Genomic DNA, 20,163 nt, shown 5'->3' on the forward strand with positions numbered 1-20,163 from the left:
AAATCTGTTAAATAAGCACACGGTGAGTACTGCCACTATAATTTCTGGACCCAGGGTAGGAATGTAGGTGGTCAGAGCCCAGTAAAAAGGGACTTGGAAGGGCAGAGGCGGGAGAAGAACTTCGCGGTTAGCTGGGAAAGAAGAGCGGATAAGCGGGTAAACGGGTGGCCGCCCAAACTCCGTCTATCAAACGCAGCTTGGGATCAGTTTTACTTATACATTTTGCTGGTGACTTAGAGATGTTCATTTTCCTGTTTACTAGAGCCATTCCTGGTATAGGACTTCAGTTTACGCAGAGATTTAACAGGTTTTGACTGTCTTAATCCTCCTGCCCCCGGGCGAGGCTGGTGGAGATTTGTCAACGGTCAATTGTTAAGTCTACTCACATTCCAAAGAAAATGGGCACCCCACCCCCCACCCCAACCGCCGCGGGAGTGAGCCACCGTCCGGGTACAGTTACTCAGAGGACCTCGTGGTTTCCGCGCCGCCAGCTGCATCTCTCCGCCCTCTCCCGACGCACGCGCAGTCACGGAGCTCTTCCGACGAAGACGCCCCCAGCCCCCAGGCGGCTACGTCCGTGCGTGGGGCGGGGAAGAGGCGGGGCCTCGCCCAGCCGTACGTCACTCTCCCGAGACGGCGCCTGCGCGGGTCACCATGCTGTCAGCGGGCCGACGCGGTCGGGCCTTGCTACAGCTGCGGCGTCTCCGGAGGCGGTCAGGGATCGCGACCTGTCCATTCCTGCCTGGCCTTGGGCAAGAGCCCTTCGAGAGATCCCGGTCACTGTGTTCTGAGCCCTCGCAAAGAGACGTGCGAGATGGAGAAAGAGAGCGTAAGGCGGCACAGAAGAAAGTCCCAGGAGCAGAGGTGCCTCCATCTCTCCCTCTGCGCGGCCGCGGCATGGGGACCAGATGTCTTTCGTCACTGGAAAGCCTCAGACTGTCGACGTCTGGACAGAAGTCACCCCCTCGAGAGCGCGAGGACTCGAGTGGAGACCAAGGCCAGTCTGATCCTGCATACCGAGGACCCGGGGGTCCCTTACTGCCTGCCCTGGCCCAGTCCGTGACCGAGGTCGAAGAACTTCACGTCTCCTCTGCCTGGTCAACTTCCAGAGAGGGGCCCTTTCGGGCCGGCGAGCTAATTTTAGCTGAGCTTGGGAAGAGAGAAACACAATTTAAAAAATTATTTAGATTGAGCAACGCCGGACACTTAAACAGTAACTGGGGGACAGTCCCATTCAGCGATATCGTGGGGAAGTTCCCTGGCCAGATACTGAGGAGTTCCTCTGGTAAGGACTTCATGCTGAAGAGGCCGTCATTGGAAGACTATGTATTACTGATGAAAAGGGGGCCTGCCATAACATATCCAAAGGTAATGCCATGGTAGTTAGGTATGTATTGGTTTCAGAAAGAGCAAAACTGATGAGGTGCTACAGACCTGATTCACGTACTTAAAGCACATCTCAGAACGTTTCAAGGTTTGTTCTCAGCCTTTTTTTTTTTTAACTTATTGATATGACTTTTACATATATTAAGGTCGCTAATTTTAGGAGGAAACAGATTTTAATTTTAATTTGGGAGTTTCGAGTCTGATTTGTGAAGAGAATATCTATTTACTATGTAAAATGATGTGGGTTCACTTGGCATATAATAAGTACTTATATTTGTTTCTTAACTCTTAAGTTTGCAAGTTCAGCACGCAAGAGACTGTTGAACTCTTCAGGGGACAATTCTTTAGTATCATTAATGTGATATTTTAATCATATTTAATTTAATAAGGCATGTTACTAGTGGTATATGTTAACAATAGATATATTACTATGCTTTCCCTTTAGAAAAAAGTTTTGTATTAAAACAACTATAATTAAACACTAAAAATAAAAGTAATATTCTTTATAAATAAACTTCCTAGTTCCTTTAGAATCTTATACTAATTGTCTATTACTAGTGGTTTATTTCAATCTCTACAGTCATAGCCCTTGAGTAGAATGTTCCTTTGTAATTGCAACAACTCCTCCTATTCTGAGATGAGGAATCATTCATTATTTATTCAGCAAATAATCGCTTACCTTCTCTATTCAGGGCACTATTTTAGGGAGGTTATAGTGGTGAACCACAGTCCTTGCTCTCAACATAGACCTTACTCCTAAAGGCAGTGACATAGAACACACAAGTGAAAGAATAAAATATTTTGAGGTAGTGCTAAGTACCATGAAGACATAGGCATTGTGTTGGGTGACCTGGGGAAAGAGAATTCTTTGTGTCAGGTGGTTAGAGAAGGTCTTCAGCGAGGTACATTTGATAAGAAACCTGATTAAGGAAGAGCCGGCCATGCAGAGATCTAAGAGCAGAGCGCTCTTGCAAAGGGAAGAATTCCTGTTGTGGCCCAAGTGGGTTGGTGAGGGGAGAGAGTAGTACAATGTGTATTTGGAGAGAGAAGAGTATTTTATTCTATGTGCTTTGGGCGACCATTGGAAGGTTGTAAGTAGGAATCTATATTTTAAAAGATAGACCCAGGTTTTTAAAATAAAACCTTCCTGGAAGCTTTAGGCTAGTGGGGTATCATAAGCTCTTGATGGAAACTTGACTGTCTTTTTTTTTTTTTTTTACTGTATATGGGGCAGGGGTTGGGAGGGCTTTTTCCTCTTTTTTTTTTTTTTTTTAACACCTTGGATGGGTGGTCTTCCATCCAAGTACTAACCAGGCCCAACCCTGCTTAGCTTCCAAAATCAGACGAGATCGGGCACGTTCAGGGTGGCATGGCCGTAGTACTCTTTCCTCATTTGACTGTTTCAACCTAGCCATAAAAATGACTTCTGTAATTTCATTTTGTTTCCCCACATCTTCTTTCTCATCACTAGACAAAACAGTGAGAGATTAGCTGTATTTTTTAAAGTTATAAAGATAAATCTTTAGTGCACTTTCTGCCTTTCCATTTGTCACAGATAAAAAGTCACAGTGTTTCATTCTAAAGAGGAATTGAAATACTGGAATGATAGTTGTTGATTTCTCTTTTAATCTCCCAAGTGGACTGCAGAAAATTCGACTTCAGCCTTTACAACTCTGAAATGCTTTTTAAGGGAGTACCTCAACTGACTTTTGAAAGCCGGTCTCCCCGTTAGAATTACATAATTTTTTGTTAATATTCAGAGTAAGTCTATGGGAACAACTTTAAATATACTAAAAGATACTTGTGAAACATCAACATTTCACATTTGTCAATATCAGGCACGTTTAGGTTTAGAGTATAAATGGCAACATTCCCCTAATTTTTAAATTAATCTTTACTGCAGATTTGCATGATTATAACACTTATATAAGAACTATTGGGGAGTAGACATTGTTGCTGCTTGATGAAGGCCAAAGTGCAACCCAATTATTAAAACCTTAGGCTGAGGATTAGATTTATGTTATTGAATACTGGGAAAGAGATGAAATTCCTGTAGAGAAAAAAAATGTAAGTTTGAAACTGAAAGAGTTGTTTGAAAGCCTGAAGTTTAAAAATGTGTAGAAAACTCAATAGTAGAGTGATATTTCATTACTTTGGAGGAATCTCCCAGTAGCTTCAAAATCCCTTTTGGAAAGAGGCAGAGAATTGAATAAATGCTACCCACCAAAGTTTGGACTGAAATTGTCAGGCTATGGTCGAAGCTAACCCACTCGTCCCCTTGAGACCATGTAACCATAATGGAAAGAAGGAAAAGCTAAAGTGTTCTTAGGGTTCTTTATTTTATAATACTAGGTTTCTGTATCTTATATAAAAGATCCAGGAAAAGAGAAATGCCTTCTCCAGGGCATTCCATTGAAATGACTACCCAAGGTGCTTCCCACTCCTGTGTGACCTTATCTGTGCCCCCTCCCACCTCTACCCCATGTGCCTGACACATAGGAGAGGGTATGTATCTCTGAAAGACTCAGAATTCAGGAATGAAGCTTTTTGACTAATACAACTTAGAAATTATGTGTCTGTATCCTTTGGTCGAAGCCTTAGTCTAACATTTCAGAAAATACATTTTGGCTTTTAATTAGACAATTGTACCTGTTAAGTATTTTCTTATACAACCAAACCTATATTTTAATACACAGTTTCATTGTGATTTGACAGAAGAATCCTATAGAAACCCTACCTTTGCTTTTAGAATTTTCACAGCAGCTTTTACCAGAGAAGGAAAAGATTGTAAAGACTTATCAGATATGCTGCTTACTAGCAACTTTGAAAGGTTTGGTATTGGGGAAATGTTGAAGTCAATGCTAACATTTACATATATAGTATTTGGGTGTAGGGTAGTGATCAACAGTAAGGTCTTTGGGAGTTCATCATCGGTTCTGTTCTTACTTGCCCACTAAATTCCTGGCTGTGCAACTTTGGGCAAATTACTTAACCTCTTTGATTTTTCATCTTTGTAATGGGCATGATGATACTATTCTCATATTATTATTCTGATCAAACAAGATAATGTATGAAAGCAGTTTACATAGTTACAGAAGCCTGGTACATGGTAAAATTTTGATAAATAGCTCTTATTACCCATGATATTCCTGTTAACAAAACCATTCTTCAGTTATAGCATTTGGCAAGTAGGTCCTCCTGTCTTCCTGGTATCCTTTAATTCTAAATAACTTTATAATTTCATGCAGAGATTATATAATGACTTCTTAACTGATCTTCCTGACTCTTAATTTTTCTCTATTCTAGTATATTCCGTATTCCCCTTTCAGATTAATCTTCATAAAATGCCTTTTGTATTACCTCAGTGACATGTCCCAGTTATTTATTAGGTATAAAGTTCAAATGCTTTAGCCTGGCATTCAGGTCTCTCTTTATCTCTCCTCCTGAGATGGGCAAACTCTATTTCTGTTTTCTATCTTTTGATTGTATACTTAAATTTTTCACTCTGTCTTTAAGCTAGGGCAATCTGCTGATTTCTCCTTTCTCCGAGTGCCTATTATATTTATTGTCTATAATTTCAATATTATGCTGAAGTGCTTTATTTGCAAATCGATTCTTGTATCTCTCATTTCATCAAATAAAATATAAACTCTTGCTAGGTAGGGCCAGAGTTTAGTCCTTTTTTCACTTCTTTCTTCAAGTCCGACATAGTGTTTGATGAGAGAAGGTACTTGCTTAGTACATATTTACTTTACTAGTCATGAGTCACTAATACTGTGTTTCAATCATAGGATATGAATATGTTGCTGACGATGATGAATATCTACCCAGGTGATACTGTTTTGGAAGTTGGCTCCGGCTCTGGTGGAATGAGCTTATTTTTATCCAGAGCAGGTAAGAGATTGGAATAAATGCGCTGAATTTAGATGACAAAGAAAACAATCTGTTCATAATAACATAAAGTTAAATAGATAAAGACTTTTTTTATATATTCATTTAACTTTGGGATATAGAGAATTCTCTTTGGAACCAAATGTAATCAGCTATTTTTTGGTCATTTTGTACATTTATTCCAGTCCTTCTCTTTTTAGTGTTCTCTGTTTTCTTTGCTTTCTCTAGTTTCTTCCATGCTTTTTAATGTTTTTACCTTTTTTTTAAACTAACTTTTTATCAGCACATAACAGTTACAGAAAAGTGCACAGATCATAAGTATGTATCAATGATATTTTTATATAGTGACCACCCTCATTTAGTTATTAGCTGGACCAAGATAGGGAATGTTATTGCACCACAGAAAGCTTCCTGCCCCGTCTCAGTCCTTATCCTCCCCAAAGGTAACCACCGTTGTGACTTTTATTAGTTTTGCCTGTTTTACACCTCATAAAAGGAATCACACCATATGCACACTTTTGAGTTTGGCTACTTTCATTCAACACTCTGTTTGTGAGATTCAGCCAATTGCATGTATCAGTAGTTCTTTCATTCTAATTGCTATACAGTTACTCCATTTTTATAAATCACAATTTGTCCATTCGAGTTGAATATTATAAGTAGTGCTGCTCTGAACATTCTTATACTTTTGGTGCACAAATGTACATGTTTTCGTTAATAATAGTGACGGATGAATCCTCAGTATGAGAGATTATAGAAGAAAGAGGGCTGTCAGTTGCTGGAGAAGAGTCATATAGTATTAGAGGCAAAGAATTATAGTTGGTGTTCATAAATAAATTAGTCATAATTCAGAGCTACATTAAAGCTAGATCATGAAGAATTTTTCTTCCTTTAAGAAAATCTATATGAATTGCCAATTGGTAAAAGTCTTGCTTGAAGGGAGTACCTGATCAAAAATCAGGAGGTATATAGTAAACATAAGTATCTGTTCATGTTCCCAGAACTTGAGTTCTGGTTACTATTGTTCTAGTTGATTGTTCCCCTTGTCCATCTTATTCCTATGGGTGTCAGGGTTCCTCTCTCCGGTCTGGCCACCTGTACAGTGTCCCCTTCCTCACCAAAAAATAGACTGCTGAACAGTGACAGCACTCTCTTTGGGGAGATATTTTTAAAATTATTCATGTTGTTCTTTATTAACACATTCTTTTTTTTAGCTAATAAACTTTGTTAGAGTAGTTGCATGTATATATGGGTAGATTCTATAAAGATTACAAATAGAAATATGCTGAATTAAACTTAAACTTTTTGTTCTTTGACCTAATGTCACCACATACAAACAAAGTAAATTTATAAAAATTTATGAGGGAGGAGGCATGCCCATATTTATAGTATTGGAGGAGTATCATGGCATGAATAATCGCAAACTATGAGTGATCAAAAAATTATTGCTGTTTACCTTCGGGATGGATTTTGTTCGTCCATAATTTTATTTTCCAATTGTTCATCTTATGCTACTATTAACATTACTTTTTATCCCTTGAGAACATGCTGACTTGCAGCTGGACTTATATTACAAAAGACATCCTAGAATTTAAACTTTTCCAATTGATCTAGGACAGCCTCCAAATGGTATCAAATCACCTCAGGTAGAGGTAGATGGAAAATTAATTGCATTGTTAAAATGCAGTAGTCTTATGTGAAACTACAGTATTACTATACTAAACAATTTGAAAGTTCTTCAGGCACACACAAAAATACAAATATTTTTTAAATGTACAAACGGCCTAACCTCATTCATAACGAAAGAAACGCAAATTAAAACTACAGTGATAAGCTGTATTCAATTTTTTATTGACACATGAAAAGTTTGATAACTCTTTGTTGGAGACAGTATGGAGAAATAGGCACTCTGACACATTATTAGTAGAGTGTAAATTAATATATCTTTTTTGGAGAACTATTTGGTAATTTTCAAAATAAAAAATTCACATACTCCTTGAGCCAGCAATTCCATTTTTGGTACTTTATTCTATAGGTATGTAACAAAGACTTAAGCACAATAATTGTCACTGTAATACTGTTTATAATAGCATAAGACCAGAAATAAGCTAAATGTTCATTGGTAGATGGCTGCTTAAATAAACTATGGCTTAGCCATACAGTAGAATATTATGGCTGTTAAAAAGAATACAATAGATTGTTAATCAGTAAAATGGCACTCGTAAGTGAAAAGGAAGGTATATGATCAGTACATCAAAATATGTGTTAAAAACAGAGAGAAAGAGATATATGCACACATATAGGCACCAACTGTCTTGGGAATAGTATGTGACTACTCACAGTTACCTCTGAAGAGAGAGACTGATTAGGGATCTGGGATGGGATAGAGACTTTTGTAACCTTAAACTATTTGAATTATTTTTTCACATCCATATAATACCTTTCACAATAAAATTTTTGCTTTATTTTATCAACTGATTAATACTATGAAATGTCATAAATTGTTTTTTAAAATTAAGTTGGATCACAAGGACGAGTCATAAGTTTTGAAATACGAAAAGACCACCATGAACTGGCTAAGAAGAATTACAAACACTGGTGCGATTCATGGAAAATAAGTCATGTAGAAGAGTGGCCAGACAATGTGGATTTTATTCATAAGGACATTTCAGGAGCAATTGAAGACATAAAATCTTTAACATTTGATGCGGTGAGTTTTCTAAAGTGTGTCATATGATATTACCTAATACTGAATACAAAGGAAACAAGGATCACACTTCTTCTGTATAGGAAAGGGTCTTTCCTCATTATTTGCCCCATTTCTATCTCAGGAGTGGAAGGGATATTTTCCTTCAATATCATGGAGGGATTTAGAGCAGAGAGACTTACTGAATCAGATGCCAAAGTTGTTAATAATAAGTATGGGGTATTGACCAAGGAGTAGTTGAGCATCATGAACCTCAGCATTCCTAGCCTAAATACATGATAATTTGGAAGCAGCATTGGGAGCATATTAAGCACAGCACCTGATCTCATGTTGTAAGATTTGAGGGAATAAATAGCCTCCCTTTAAGAGGGAACAGGCAAGAGGCATCTTTACACAGTTGAAGTCAGGATTCAGAGGAAGGTTCATTTAATGATTTGAGCATAGAAGCTTTATCATGAACAAAGGCCAAGAAAGTGGAGTGGAGGGATTTGTAAGGAAGAGGAGCAGTGGGAGGTTGAGCTGGGGGAGAAGAAGCAGAGTAGTATGAAGATTAAAGGATAAATGACCAGAGGCTATTTTAAGCTATAACTAGTGATGGTGATGTGGTATTAGTTGGCTTCAGAGTTTTAGAATTGTAGTATAAATTGCCTTATCCTTGATGATGCCATTATCAGTTCATAGCTTGACAATAAGGAATCTTCTTCATTTTTCTTAATTGGCTATTAAAAGGTTGGATTATTTCAGAACCTTTATAAAGGAAACTAGGTGAGAAATGAAGTCAAGTTTAAAGAAGGGAGTAATGATTTTTATTAAGACTGGTTCTTTATCTAAAGCCTATAGTTTTAGTGGCATAGCTTCCTGGACACAAAGACTACAGTTCTTTTTCCTCATCCTTGTTTGGCTTGTGTATCATAGTTCAATAAGGGGGGAAAATATTGCTCCACATTGGCCATCCATAGGAATGTCACAGTTACCTGGGAGGTTAATTGGTCATCAGAATTTTGCTTGATGAGCATGAAACACAACAAAGGATTTTAATAATATCGTTGAAGCTTTCTAGAAATCTGCTGAACCATCCCTGACCTAAAGGAAAGAATCTTCCTTACTTGAGTTATTCAGTTGAATCTCTCTTGAATAACGGTGCCAGATGAATACTCAGTATGAGAGAACATGAAAGGAGGAGAGTTGTCAGCTGCTGGGAGAAGTTATATACTATAAGAGGGAAAGAATTATAGTTAATGTTTATAAATAATCATAATACAGAACTATTAAGTTAAAGCTAAATCATGAAGAATTTCCCTTTCTTTAAGAAAGCCTCTACAAATTGTCAGTTGAGAAAAGTACTGCTTGATGGTAGCACTTGACCAAAAATCAAGAGGTGTATTTAAACATAAGTTTCTGTCCATGTTCCCACCACTTGATTTGTGGTTACTATGATCCTAATTAATATTGCTTCCTTTGACTGGCTGCCATCTCACCTCGTAGGCCATCACACTTGCAATCCATTCTCATCTTAGGATAATCTAGTTATGATACTATCACTCTCCAGCTGAAAAATTGATTAGGAACTTTTCATTCAAAGACTTATGGAGTCCTTCAGAATCTGACCTCAACCTTCCTTTCTTCTCTAGCCCTTTAAATAACCTGCCTATACTCCTGCCATCCCAAATGAGGGTAAATGAATAAAAGCATTAACTCACAAAGACAGAACAGAAAAAGAGAAAATGGCTAATAAAAGATTTTTAACAAATTTTAATATATTTTGGAAACAACCTGACCATCAGAAAAGGAATAGATACAATGGAATATTAACAATAGTATTATTTAACATAGTGAAATAAATGTACTGTATCCACATCAATAAATCTCAGAGACATGGTGCTTAAATGAAGAAAGCATAATAAAAATACGTGGAATGGCCACATATATGTAAAATTTTAAATTACACAAAACAGCATGTATTATAGCTATATACATATGTTGTAAAAGTATAAAATTATTTGGGAACATTGCCAACTTCAGGACACTGATTATCTCTGAGGAGAGAAAAGGAGGGAGGGAACAGAGGGAAGTAAGTTTTGGAGTCCATTCAGCCTGGTTCACTTTTGGGCTCCATAATAGCCAATATGGATAAGTTACTTAATCTTTCTGCACTTCAGTCACCTTATGTCTTAAACAGGAATAATAATATGAATAATAATAATAGTACCTATTTTATAGAGTTGCTGAAGATCGAGATAATTCATGTAAAGTACATAGAACAGTCCCTAGTATATAGTAATCATTAAATATTTTTTTAATTTTTTAAATTTTTTAAAGTAATCATTAAATATTAGCTGTGATTTGCATCACTATTATTTCTCATTTTTTCTGTTTTCCATCTGTTTAAATTCTACTTTTTCTTTAAAGCTTAAATCAAAGGTTGTCTCCTCCATGAAATGGACCTTAATCATCTAACTGGAGGATTATCATCCTCCTTGGAATTGCCGAACCATTTTGTTTATTGATTCAGCAAGCATTTATTAAAGACCTGTTATGTGCCATGCACTATGCTAAGACAAAAATGAATTATACATTTAAAGGAGCTTTAAATCTAGAAGAAAAGATAGACATAAAATTATTAGAAAGACTCAGAAGCATGGAACACCATGGCTATAGAATTGGGTATAATGAGATGAAGCTACAGATGGAAACACCATGGCTATAGAATTGGGTATAATGAGATGAAGCTACAGATGGAATCATGAGAGGCTAAATAATGAAGAACAACACATTTATGTATATCAAGCTAGAGTATATGGATATTTTATCTTGTAGATAATGGGAACTACTCATGAGTTTTTAGGGGATTAGGATATCCAGATTTATGATGTAGAATGCTTCTGGTGGAAGAATGGAGGCTGTGCATCTATGTAGAAAGCTATTATACTATTTCAGCAAGGTATGGCGAGATCCTGAACTAAAGTATTAGCAGTAGGATGATTCAGAGAAATACTTGAGGTAGGTATTTCTTCTGTTTGAATTAAAATTATCCAGTCCCACTACCTCAAGAAGTACTTGAGGTAGTGGGACTGGATAATTTTAATTCAAACAGAAGCATAAAACCCCAAAGATTCTCTAAAGAGAATTCAAGGTGAAGAAAATGACTCCAAGTTTCTGGTTTGAGTGACCAGATGAATGGTTAATGTTGCTGAGAACAGATCATTCAAGAGGATTGGCACGTTTCTTGGTTATCTGATTTTTGGTCCTTGTCAATAATATAGTAAAACTAAAGTAAAAAAGAATTATATCTACCATGTCGATCCTTTGATTCAGTCCTTGAGATCTTTACTTGACTAGGCGACTTAAAGTCATGTCTAAACCTGAATTCTTATTTCTTCCTATAGTCTTCATCGCTTTTCTCATTAGTAAATAACATCTCCAATCTTTCAATGGTTTAGCCTAAAAACATTGAATTCATTTGGACTCCTCTTTCTCTCACATCTTGTAGCCAATCCTAATTCCAATTGGCTCTACCTTTTTAAAATTTATACCACTTCTCAATATATCCAATGCTGTTTGCTGTTGCAGGTCATCACAATCCTTCCTTGCCCTCGCTCTGTCTTTTCTACGTATAGGTGTAAAAAAATAAGTTAGAATGTACTTAATGCCACTAAATTACATACTTAAAATGGCAAATTTGTTTCATTTACCACAAAAAAAAGGTTTTAAAAAAGTCAGATTTTATCATTCTTTAAAATTCTTCAGTGGCTTTTTCTCTTCTTGAGTAAAGCTAAAGCCTGTAGGATTCTACATAATTGTCTCTCCCTCATGCCCACCACATCCCCACCAACTCAGAACTCATCTTTTACCATTTTCCCCCCTTTTGTCTCCACTGCAGTGACAGTGGCCTTCTCAGACTCACCAAGTATCCTACAGCTTCAGAGCATTTGAATTTGCTGTTCTTTCCGTCTGGAACCCACTTTCCCCCTAAATTTCCAAGGGGTAAGCGTAATCATTTTCTTTAGGTCTCTTCAGTGACTATTTACAAAATACCACTCCCTTCTTTTCCCTGCCCTGTCACTCTCTCTCATATTCATATTCTGCTTTATAATTCTGTAGTTCTTTATGTTATTCATCACCCTCTGACTTACATATTTATTGGATATTTGTTTAATGTCTGTTCCTTTATTAGAATATAAGTTCCCATGAAACAAAATAGTATGTGAGTTCCTGTTACATCCTTATCACTTAGCACAATGCTTGGCACATGGAAGGTGCTCAAATTAATAATGAATGATGTTCCTTGACACAATATTGTTTTTTAAAAAACACATAAACAATAGAATAACTTCTAATTTAGTAAATATATTAATGTGTCTGGAATTACTTTCAATAATAGTCACTTTATTTTCTATTTTGACCATATTTTTGTTTTTAATTATTTTTTTGGAAAATTTTCTCATTACAGTCATTTGACACCTTTTGTGAGTACAGCCCTGTATTCCGCAATTGAATTAAGAATAAAGAAATAAAGGACATGATTCTTACATTTTAGAATTTCTAAAATATTCAGAACTTTTGAACATAAAAATACATATTTGAGATAAGCCAAAAGCTGAACTAAAGCATTGAAATTGTGTATGCAATTTGTATGTATATAAATATAGCTAAAGAAAGATTCCTGTATTATCAGTATTGCCTAGTACAAGACATGTCATGATTTTTACGTTGTCAAGTACTGTGACAAATTGCATAATAATAAATGTATCTTTTTAGGAACAATAAAATGACCGTAGTACTATATTCTAAAAAAAAATACTAGGTAATTGCTTTCTAAAACTATGTCATTTTACCACATAAGCAAAGAAAATCTATGCTTTCCTTAAACAAAACTCAATCTGATTCTCTTTTCTTTCCCCCACAGGTAGCTTTGGATATGTTGAATCCTCAAGTTGCTTTGCCTGTTTTATACTCAAATCTTAAACAAGGTGGTATATGCGCTGTATATCTAGCAAAGTGAGTGATGTGGCTATTGTTTGTAATGTGATTTTAAACACACTTTTATTTTGTCTTAAGTACTAGGCTAAAAATGTTCATTTTGTAACTGAGTTAGATTTATACATTATCCCATAAAATTTGTGAAATGACAAATGTCCCAAGTTCAGTTATATTGCTGTTTAAATCATCCTTTACATAAATGGCAATATAAAATGCATATTTCTTTGAGCAATTTGGAAGAAAAGTTTTAAAAGTGTAACATGAACAATTGTTAAATTATGATCTCTTTATTTTTTTTCTTAGTATTATATGCAATTGCTTATTATGTGCCCTAACTAGCATTTTTACTTTTCTCCTCTTCATTTAACTATAGCATTTAAATTTGGGTAAGAGGTATAGTGAACTTAAAATAAAAATAAAGTTGTTACACTAGAAATTTAAAGTACATTTTTTATTTTTTTGAAAGCATCACACAGGTTATTGAACTTTTAGATGGAATTCGCGTCTGTGAACTTGCTCTCTCATGTGAAAAGATAAGTGAAGTCATTGTCAGAGATTGGTTGGTTTGCCTTGCAAAACAGAAAAATGGAACTCTAGCTCAAAAAGTAGAACCTAAAATCAACACAGATTTACAATTACATTCTCAAAAGGAGATTAGAATTGAAGGTGAGATGTTTCAAGAGGATGACCATGGTGAGCTTCAATTTTATTTTATTTTATACATATGTTTGTAATAATAAATGGAGAATAGGTTCCTGAGCGTGTTGACCAATAAATTCTAAAAATATTTCAGGGATTTATTTTTAATATCTAAATTGAAATCTGATATTTATTCATTTAAATTAAAATTTCTAAGGGTTAAAGTAATGACTGTTCCTGCCTTTTATATAAAGTTCTGATACCTTTGAAGAACTGCACTTCTTATAATCATATTCTATTTGTGACAAGGGGTTGGCTTGTGAAATATTTTATATATATACTAAAGAATTTTTAAAATTTATATCAGTGATTATTATTGAAGAGAAAGAATAGGGCCTGCTTTGCAAATAGCTAATATTTGCTATTTATGCTACTGGAATTCTTCAAAAATTTAAATTTAGATCCTTGTTGTATAAACACGTTATTTATGCCATGAACAAGTTTTCAAATGTTCTTTGATTTATAATATGGGCTTATCCATTTGGTTATAAGACCATATATAAATTTATCATGTAATCCTTGAAAATTGTTTCTGTAAGATAACTGGCAGAATAGCTCCAAAACAAATGCTAAAACAAAACAAAACAAAAACAGAAAAAACTTACAGTAAAGGGACAGTAATTTGTATTCTAACAGTTTTATGAACAAATTATGAAATATTTTGTGTAGCTTATACTATATATTTTGTTCTACAACAGAAGAATCACATTCTCATTTTCCATATGGATCATTTCCCTATATTGCCAGACCTATACACTGGCAAACTGGTCATACAGGTGAGTAGTATTTTCAGGACATATTAAGTGGTGTTTTCTTCAAATTATTGTAATAACCTCACTTTTTCCTCCCCTTAAATTAGCTTTTCTTGTCAAGTTGAGGAAGTTCAAACCACAACTTAACTGAGTACCTCAGATGACAGCAACTGATTGGAAGACAGAAAAGTATCAAAATAGAACTTTATATTACAGATCATTACTTCCATAGATTGGTATTTTAGCTATTTCTATGATTTGTATAACTTTTACATATAATTTTGAAAAATAACAAAATCTAAAGGAAGATGTATAACATTTCAAAACTGCTTAAATGTCCCATTTTGACACTTGTCTTGCAGTTAGTTTGACATATTGTAGTTAATGATTCCAAGTTGATTTAGTTGAGCCATCTCATTCTTCACTTCCTGTAAACCACTCCATAGATTTGTCTTTCTTCATGAAATTAGTTTTCTTTTCTTTCTTTGATTGATGGTCATTGGCTATCGAAATAAAATGTGCATTTTTAAGATAAATTTTATGTATCGGTGTATTTTAAATACATATTTTAATGGTTGTATGTATCTTAAAAAAATAGCAAATCTGAGTTATAGTAAACAATAGGGGGAAAACTGATAAGTATATCATCACCTTAAAAATTGTTATAAAGGATGTAACAATTCTTGCATCTCTTTTATCCTCAGCTTGAAAGAACATCAGAATTGTTCTGTTATTACATAAATCAAATGCTTGGAGAAGTATACTTTATAAATATGAATTAATTAGGACTAAGGCTTATTATCCATAGGCACCAGTTATTTTGCATTTGCCATGTGCCTGACATTGTTTTGAGAATTTTATATTTTTACACGTAGTATGTATAACTCATCTTTAAGGTTATCTATATTTTATAGATAAGAAAAGGCTTAGAGTGGCTAGGTTGTTGTTTAAACATAGATGTTTTATAGATTTTAAATGCCTACAACACCTGGTATTCCAAGGTGGTCTCCCATCCAAGTACTAACCAGGCCCGACTCTGCTTAGCTTCCGAGATCAGATGAGATCGGGCACGTTCAGGGTGGCATGGCCGTAGTATAGGTTTTAAAGTAGTGGTGCCTAGGAGGATTAATGCTATTCCTGGATTTTCCCTTAGTCTAGAACTACTTACAGTGACATATACATTCTAAATAACAGTTTACACATTTTTTATTATGTGGAAATTTTTAACCGAAAACCTTTGCCTTTATAGACTTTACAGTCTATGATAGAGCTAGACATTAAATAATCACACAAATATGAAACTAAAACTGTTATAAATGCTCCAAAGAAGTACAGGGTACTATAATAGAGGTTTTGCTCTGATCAAGTTATTACCTGTGCAGTGACAAGTGAACTGAGATCTGAATGGTAAATAAGAGTTAACTACAGTAGGGAAAATGAGAACAAAAAAGGCCAGTGATGCTAGAGTTGAGTGAGAGACTGGAAAGATAGGTAGGGGTCAAGCCATAGGATCCTGTAGACCTTTAAGAAAAATGGGGTGCCACTGAAGGATTTATTGAAGGGGTAACATGCTTAGATCTGTGTTTTGAAAAAAACATCACTCTGGTTGCATTTAAAGAATTGATTGAATCATAAATAGTGTTCTGGTGTCATATTTCAGTATGTTAAGTATCTGAACACTCATAAAATAATAATGGCTCTATAGTTTCCATAACATTTCCAGATATATAGAAGCTCTGAAGTACATTCTTAACTTATGTCATAGAATACTGTCTTTTCTTCTGCCCTTCTATTTAACTAGCAATGAGTTCTGTTCTTCATTTATTGTTTTGAATGCAGGCCTTGATTGTAGTATTTGGAGAAGTGGCTGACTTAAGAGCAAAGAAAAGTTGTGCCTTCTATTTCAGTAGACTAGTTTCTGTTCAGTATACTGTGCTTAGTAGATGTTGAACTGAACAAGACCTAACAGTGTCCATTCTAATTTTGAGTTGAAAACCAAACCACATAACTATTTATATAGTTAATGAAAGTCCAGCTTAAGCCCTTTCTCTATCTCTCCATCAAACACTATGGCTTATGGGACGGATGCTTTCTTCTAAAGTTAGCTTTCTATGTTCATGTCTAGTTCTCATTTACCATAGCAAAACTCCTAGAGATTTGTGAATGACTCACAACTGTCTTTCCAGTACCCTCCAGAGGCCTTGCCTTTTCCACCCAGTAAGTGGTCAATAAGTTTGCCGATGGCTTTAAACCAAGGTCATTTCTGTTTCATCTGTTGCCTTTGTTGTTCTAGAGGGAAACTTAGGTATATAGCTCTTAGATTGTGGAAGACTTTAAGTTTGAACTTTATACTTCAGAGGCAATAGGGAATTTCTCAAGCTTCCATGGTTGTGTAAAAGGAGAGATTTTTTAAAAGTTAGTGGTATTTGAGTATTTAAAAGAAAGAAAATACTATTAATTCAGAAATTTCATAGTAACACATAGTATACATGAGGTGGTTGGTAGCAATATACAACTATGAGATGAGGAAAAGGGGCAGATATAAAAAAATATATACTATGAAGGAAGAACCAGATAAGCTGGTAATTTGTTGGAAGTAGTGGGAAAGAAGCTATATATTTTCAAACTTTTATCTACTATTCAGAAGCCCTTTCCCAAGCTTCTCTGGGCAAAACAGGATTCGGTCAATGGCCAGCTCATATACTTCCTCTGAAAAGCCTTCATCAAGTCTCTTACCTCATGGAATTAATTCAGGAATCTTTCGTGCTCCTAAATATTGATCAAATAATTAGCATTGCCTTTATCACATCATTAATTTATAAGCCCTGATTATGCCTTATTAAGTGTAAGAATTTAAAATCTGGATGACTAGAACAATGATAATGACAAAAAGTTCAGAGGAGGATTTATTTTTGAGGAAAAATTATTTGGTTTTAGATTACATAACAATGTCCTATGCCTGTCCCCAAAACCCAGGACTAAGATTTAGTATATTGCTTTTTACCCTTGGCTTCACTCTAAAATCTGAGGAGTTCTCAGATAATACATAATAATACAGATCCATGTTTCAGGTGGACTAGCCTAGGTGTCATAAGGCTTAAGATAGCATAAGAGAAACAAATGTATAGTTGACTCTCAAAAAATGTGGAGGTTAGTGGCGCTGACCCCCACTGCAGTCGAAAATTCATTATAACTTTTGATTCCCCAAAAACTTAACTATAGTTGGCCATTTGTATCTGCAGGTTTTACATCCATGATTCAACCATGGATTGAAAACAGTATTTTCGATCCGAGATTGGGAATCAGTGAATGCAGAGGGCCAGCTGTATTAATGGTCTACTGTTGACTGGAAGCCTTACCAATAACATAAACAGTCAATTAACACATACTTTGTATGTTATATGTATTATATAGTCTTCTTAAGCTAGAGAAAATATTATTAAGAAAATCATAAGAAAAATACTTACTGTATTTATTGGGGGGGAAATCCACATATTAGTGGACCCGTGCAGTTCAAACCCTTGTTGTTCAAGGGTCAACTAGTTCAGTTAGTATAAAAATGTGCAGTGTATTCAGGTAGAACTGGGTTCCCATCATGCTGTTTTGCTCTTGTTTTACCTTGCAACTGTGACTTTTCTGAGTGTGTTTCTTCAGTAAAACGAGTGTCATAATGCCACTTTAAGATTTGTTGGTGGGGGGGAGGTCTGATGTTAAATGAGACTACCTTTATAAAATGCCTAGCACATGATCAGTGACTGGATATATGTAAATTTGTAAAGAATGCCTCATCTATCCCCCCCAACCTTGTCAAACTGAAAAATATTTTGTTCTTAATAATTGTCATAAACAAGTTAATATAAAACTTATTTTTTAACGTTTTGTTTTGAGAAAAGAATTTTAAAGGTAGAAAAATGTGTTTTTACCTAAAAAGTAAGAAGTTGCTTGCTTATATTTGAAAGAAAGAAGGAAGCATTGATAACTATCTATTGCTCAGTTTTATCATAAAAGCCTGGAGCAGAACACAATTTCTTTGTCTCTCTTGGAGAATGCTGACTTGAGTTTTCTGCAACCACAAACTGTTAGGTGATTCCAACCATCCTCTGTGATGGGAGGAAGAACAATTTGCTAGCAGAAGTCACTACTAGGAATCATCAGCTGCTGAGGCAGTGAAAGACTTGACCACTGCTCCCGATAACATTGTGTTACCCTTAAACCGCCTTTCCCTCTTCCCCGAAACTGCTCACTCCCTTGTTAAGCCTATTGAGGGAAAATGAATGTAAAAGTTTACTGGCCAAGTGTATGTATGATCAGTAATTTTCTTTGTATTGCCTGCCCTCTGTCATCGAAACAAAAGGTCTTATTTAACCTTGAGTTAATACTCTGAATGAAACAGTTAACAAGTAAATACTTGTTCCTTCCTGTATACGACTTGATATTCCAAAACCAGGGCTTTAGGACTTTCATCCAGGGACAGGATGAAAGCAGTTCCATTTACAACTCCCCTAAATCAAGTGCCACACTTTTCATCCACAATCCCTCAAAGACCTTTCTTTCCCTCCGACCCCCCAAAGCAAGCTGACTGGGAGAACCTCTTACTCCCTGGGTGCACTCTGATTTCCTGTTGAAATATCGAAGCATAAAATATACTGTTAACTATTCTTGATATCTATAGGAGCTAGTCTGAATAAAATATTACACTTCTGTTTCTGTAATTATCTGTTCAATTGTGATTGACATTCTCTCTTAATTGACTCCATATAACTTTTCATCAGGGACTTGGTTCTTAATGCTTTCACCACTTCCTTAGTCCTTAGTAGTCTGCTGGAGAATTTGCATGACAGCTTATTTTCACCACCAAAGGCAGGATTTCATCAAAGGTGGGGGGTCGGGGGGAGGGCAGGTAGAGCACAATAGTTAGGAATTCAGGCTCTGGTTTAGAGTCAGACCTGGGTTCAAATGTCACTCTACCACCTTGGGCAAATTATTTAACTTCTCTAAGCCTCAGTTTCCTTACCTCCAAAGTGGAGATAATAGTATTTACCTTAGGGTTGGTTGTGAGTATTAAATAAAATTATGATGTAAAATCCTTAACATTTCCTGGAACATTTTAAACATGTAAATTTTATTTATTATAAGGATCAATGAGTGTAGTTAAAAGGAGCTGGCAAAGGGGAGGGATGCTAAAAGGCAATTCTTATTTAATCTATGATGGACCCTATTTACCTTCAAATATGAGTGAACCAATAAAAATTTTGCTTGGAGGTGTTGCAAAGGAATGGACTACAAATACTGCCAGTCAGATTTGTTTAGCGATTACTATGGCCAGGGAATGGAACAATGACTGAGGCATGACACCTACCTTCAAGAGTCTTAAGAGTCTAGTTTCTCTTGAAGTAAAACTTGAGTAGCCTCTGTTAACCTCATAAGGATGTGGTAAAAAATAAACAGGTGAAATTCTGAAATAATGTGGGTCTCAGAGAATTAGAAAGAACCATAAGAAATCTGTCAGTCCTGTCTTCAGATGGGTGAAAATTTGGAAGTCTTTATAAGACATAAAAAGTATCACTGCTAGTAGAATATTATTCTGATTGTTTCAAATTGAGAAATGTCAGAGAAATACCATACATTTGTAAATATAATTTAAATAATTGTGTGATTGACTAAAAGGTATTTTCAGTTCACATGGTTATTTTCTAATTATTATAAGATACTGTTGTTCAAAGCCACTTAATCTCAACAAAAATGAAA

General features: G+C 35.5%; 2 protein-coding genes and 1 non-coding gene across 3 annotated transcripts in view; 1 reads left to right on the forward strand and 2 right to left on the reverse strand.

Moving 5' to 3' along the window:
- The first annotated feature begins 622 nt into the window (after window positions 1-622).
- TRMT61B (tRNA methyltransferase 61B) lies at window positions 623-18,820 on the forward strand. Its single transcript, XM_039887497.1, has 7 exons — window positions 623-1,368; window positions 5,178-5,280; window positions 7,797-7,987; window positions 12,891-12,982; window positions 13,431-13,657; window positions 14,362-14,439; window positions 17,658-18,820. Exons 1-7 carry the CDS (start codon window positions 655-657, stop codon window positions 17,759-17,761), a joined length of 1,509 nt encoding a protein of 502 aa, XP_039743431.1. The 5' UTR covers window positions 623-654; the 3' UTR covers window positions 17,762-18,820.
- Window positions 13,401-20,163, reverse strand: part of SPDYA (speedy/RINGO cell cycle regulator family member A) — a 32,663-nt gene continuing 25,900 nt past the window's right edge. The window contains exons 7-8 of the mRNA XM_039887501.1: window positions 17,879-17,881; window positions 13,401-14,918 (exon numbers count right to left, since the gene is read on the reverse strand). Of these exons, the coding sequence (XP_039743435.1) occupies window positions 14,830-14,918; window positions 17,879-17,881 (92 nt within the window). The 3' untranslated portion in view covers window positions 13,401-14,829. The remainder of the gene's footprint in view (window positions 14,919-17,878; window positions 17,882-20,163) is intronic.
- On the reverse strand, window positions 15,392-15,510 carry LOC120622511 (5S ribosomal RNA). Its single transcript, XR_005658488.1, has one exon. It is a non-coding gene; the product is annotated as a 5S ribosomal RNA (ribosomal RNA).

Source organism: Pteropus medius, unplaced genomic scaffold (assembly GCF_902729225.1).
Source record: "Pteropus medius unplaced genomic scaffold, Ma_sr-lr_union100, whole genome shotgun sequence".
Lineage (NCBI taxonomy): Eukaryota > Metazoa > Chordata > Mammalia > Chiroptera > Pteropodidae > Pteropus > Pteropus medius.

Coding starts and splice junctions, on each gene's coding strand:
- TRMT61B (XM_039887497.1), top strand. CDS start 655: ATGCTGTCAGCGGGCCGACGCGGTCGGGCCTTGCTACAGCTGCGGCGT. Junction 5,281..7,796: donor CTTATTTTTATCCAGAGCAG/GTAAGAGATTGG, acceptor TTTAAAATTAAG/TTGGATCACAAGGACGAGTC. Junction 14,440..17,657: donor CTGGCAAACTGGTCATACAG/GTGAGTAGTATT, acceptor TTGTATCTGCAG/GTTTTACATCCATGATTCAA.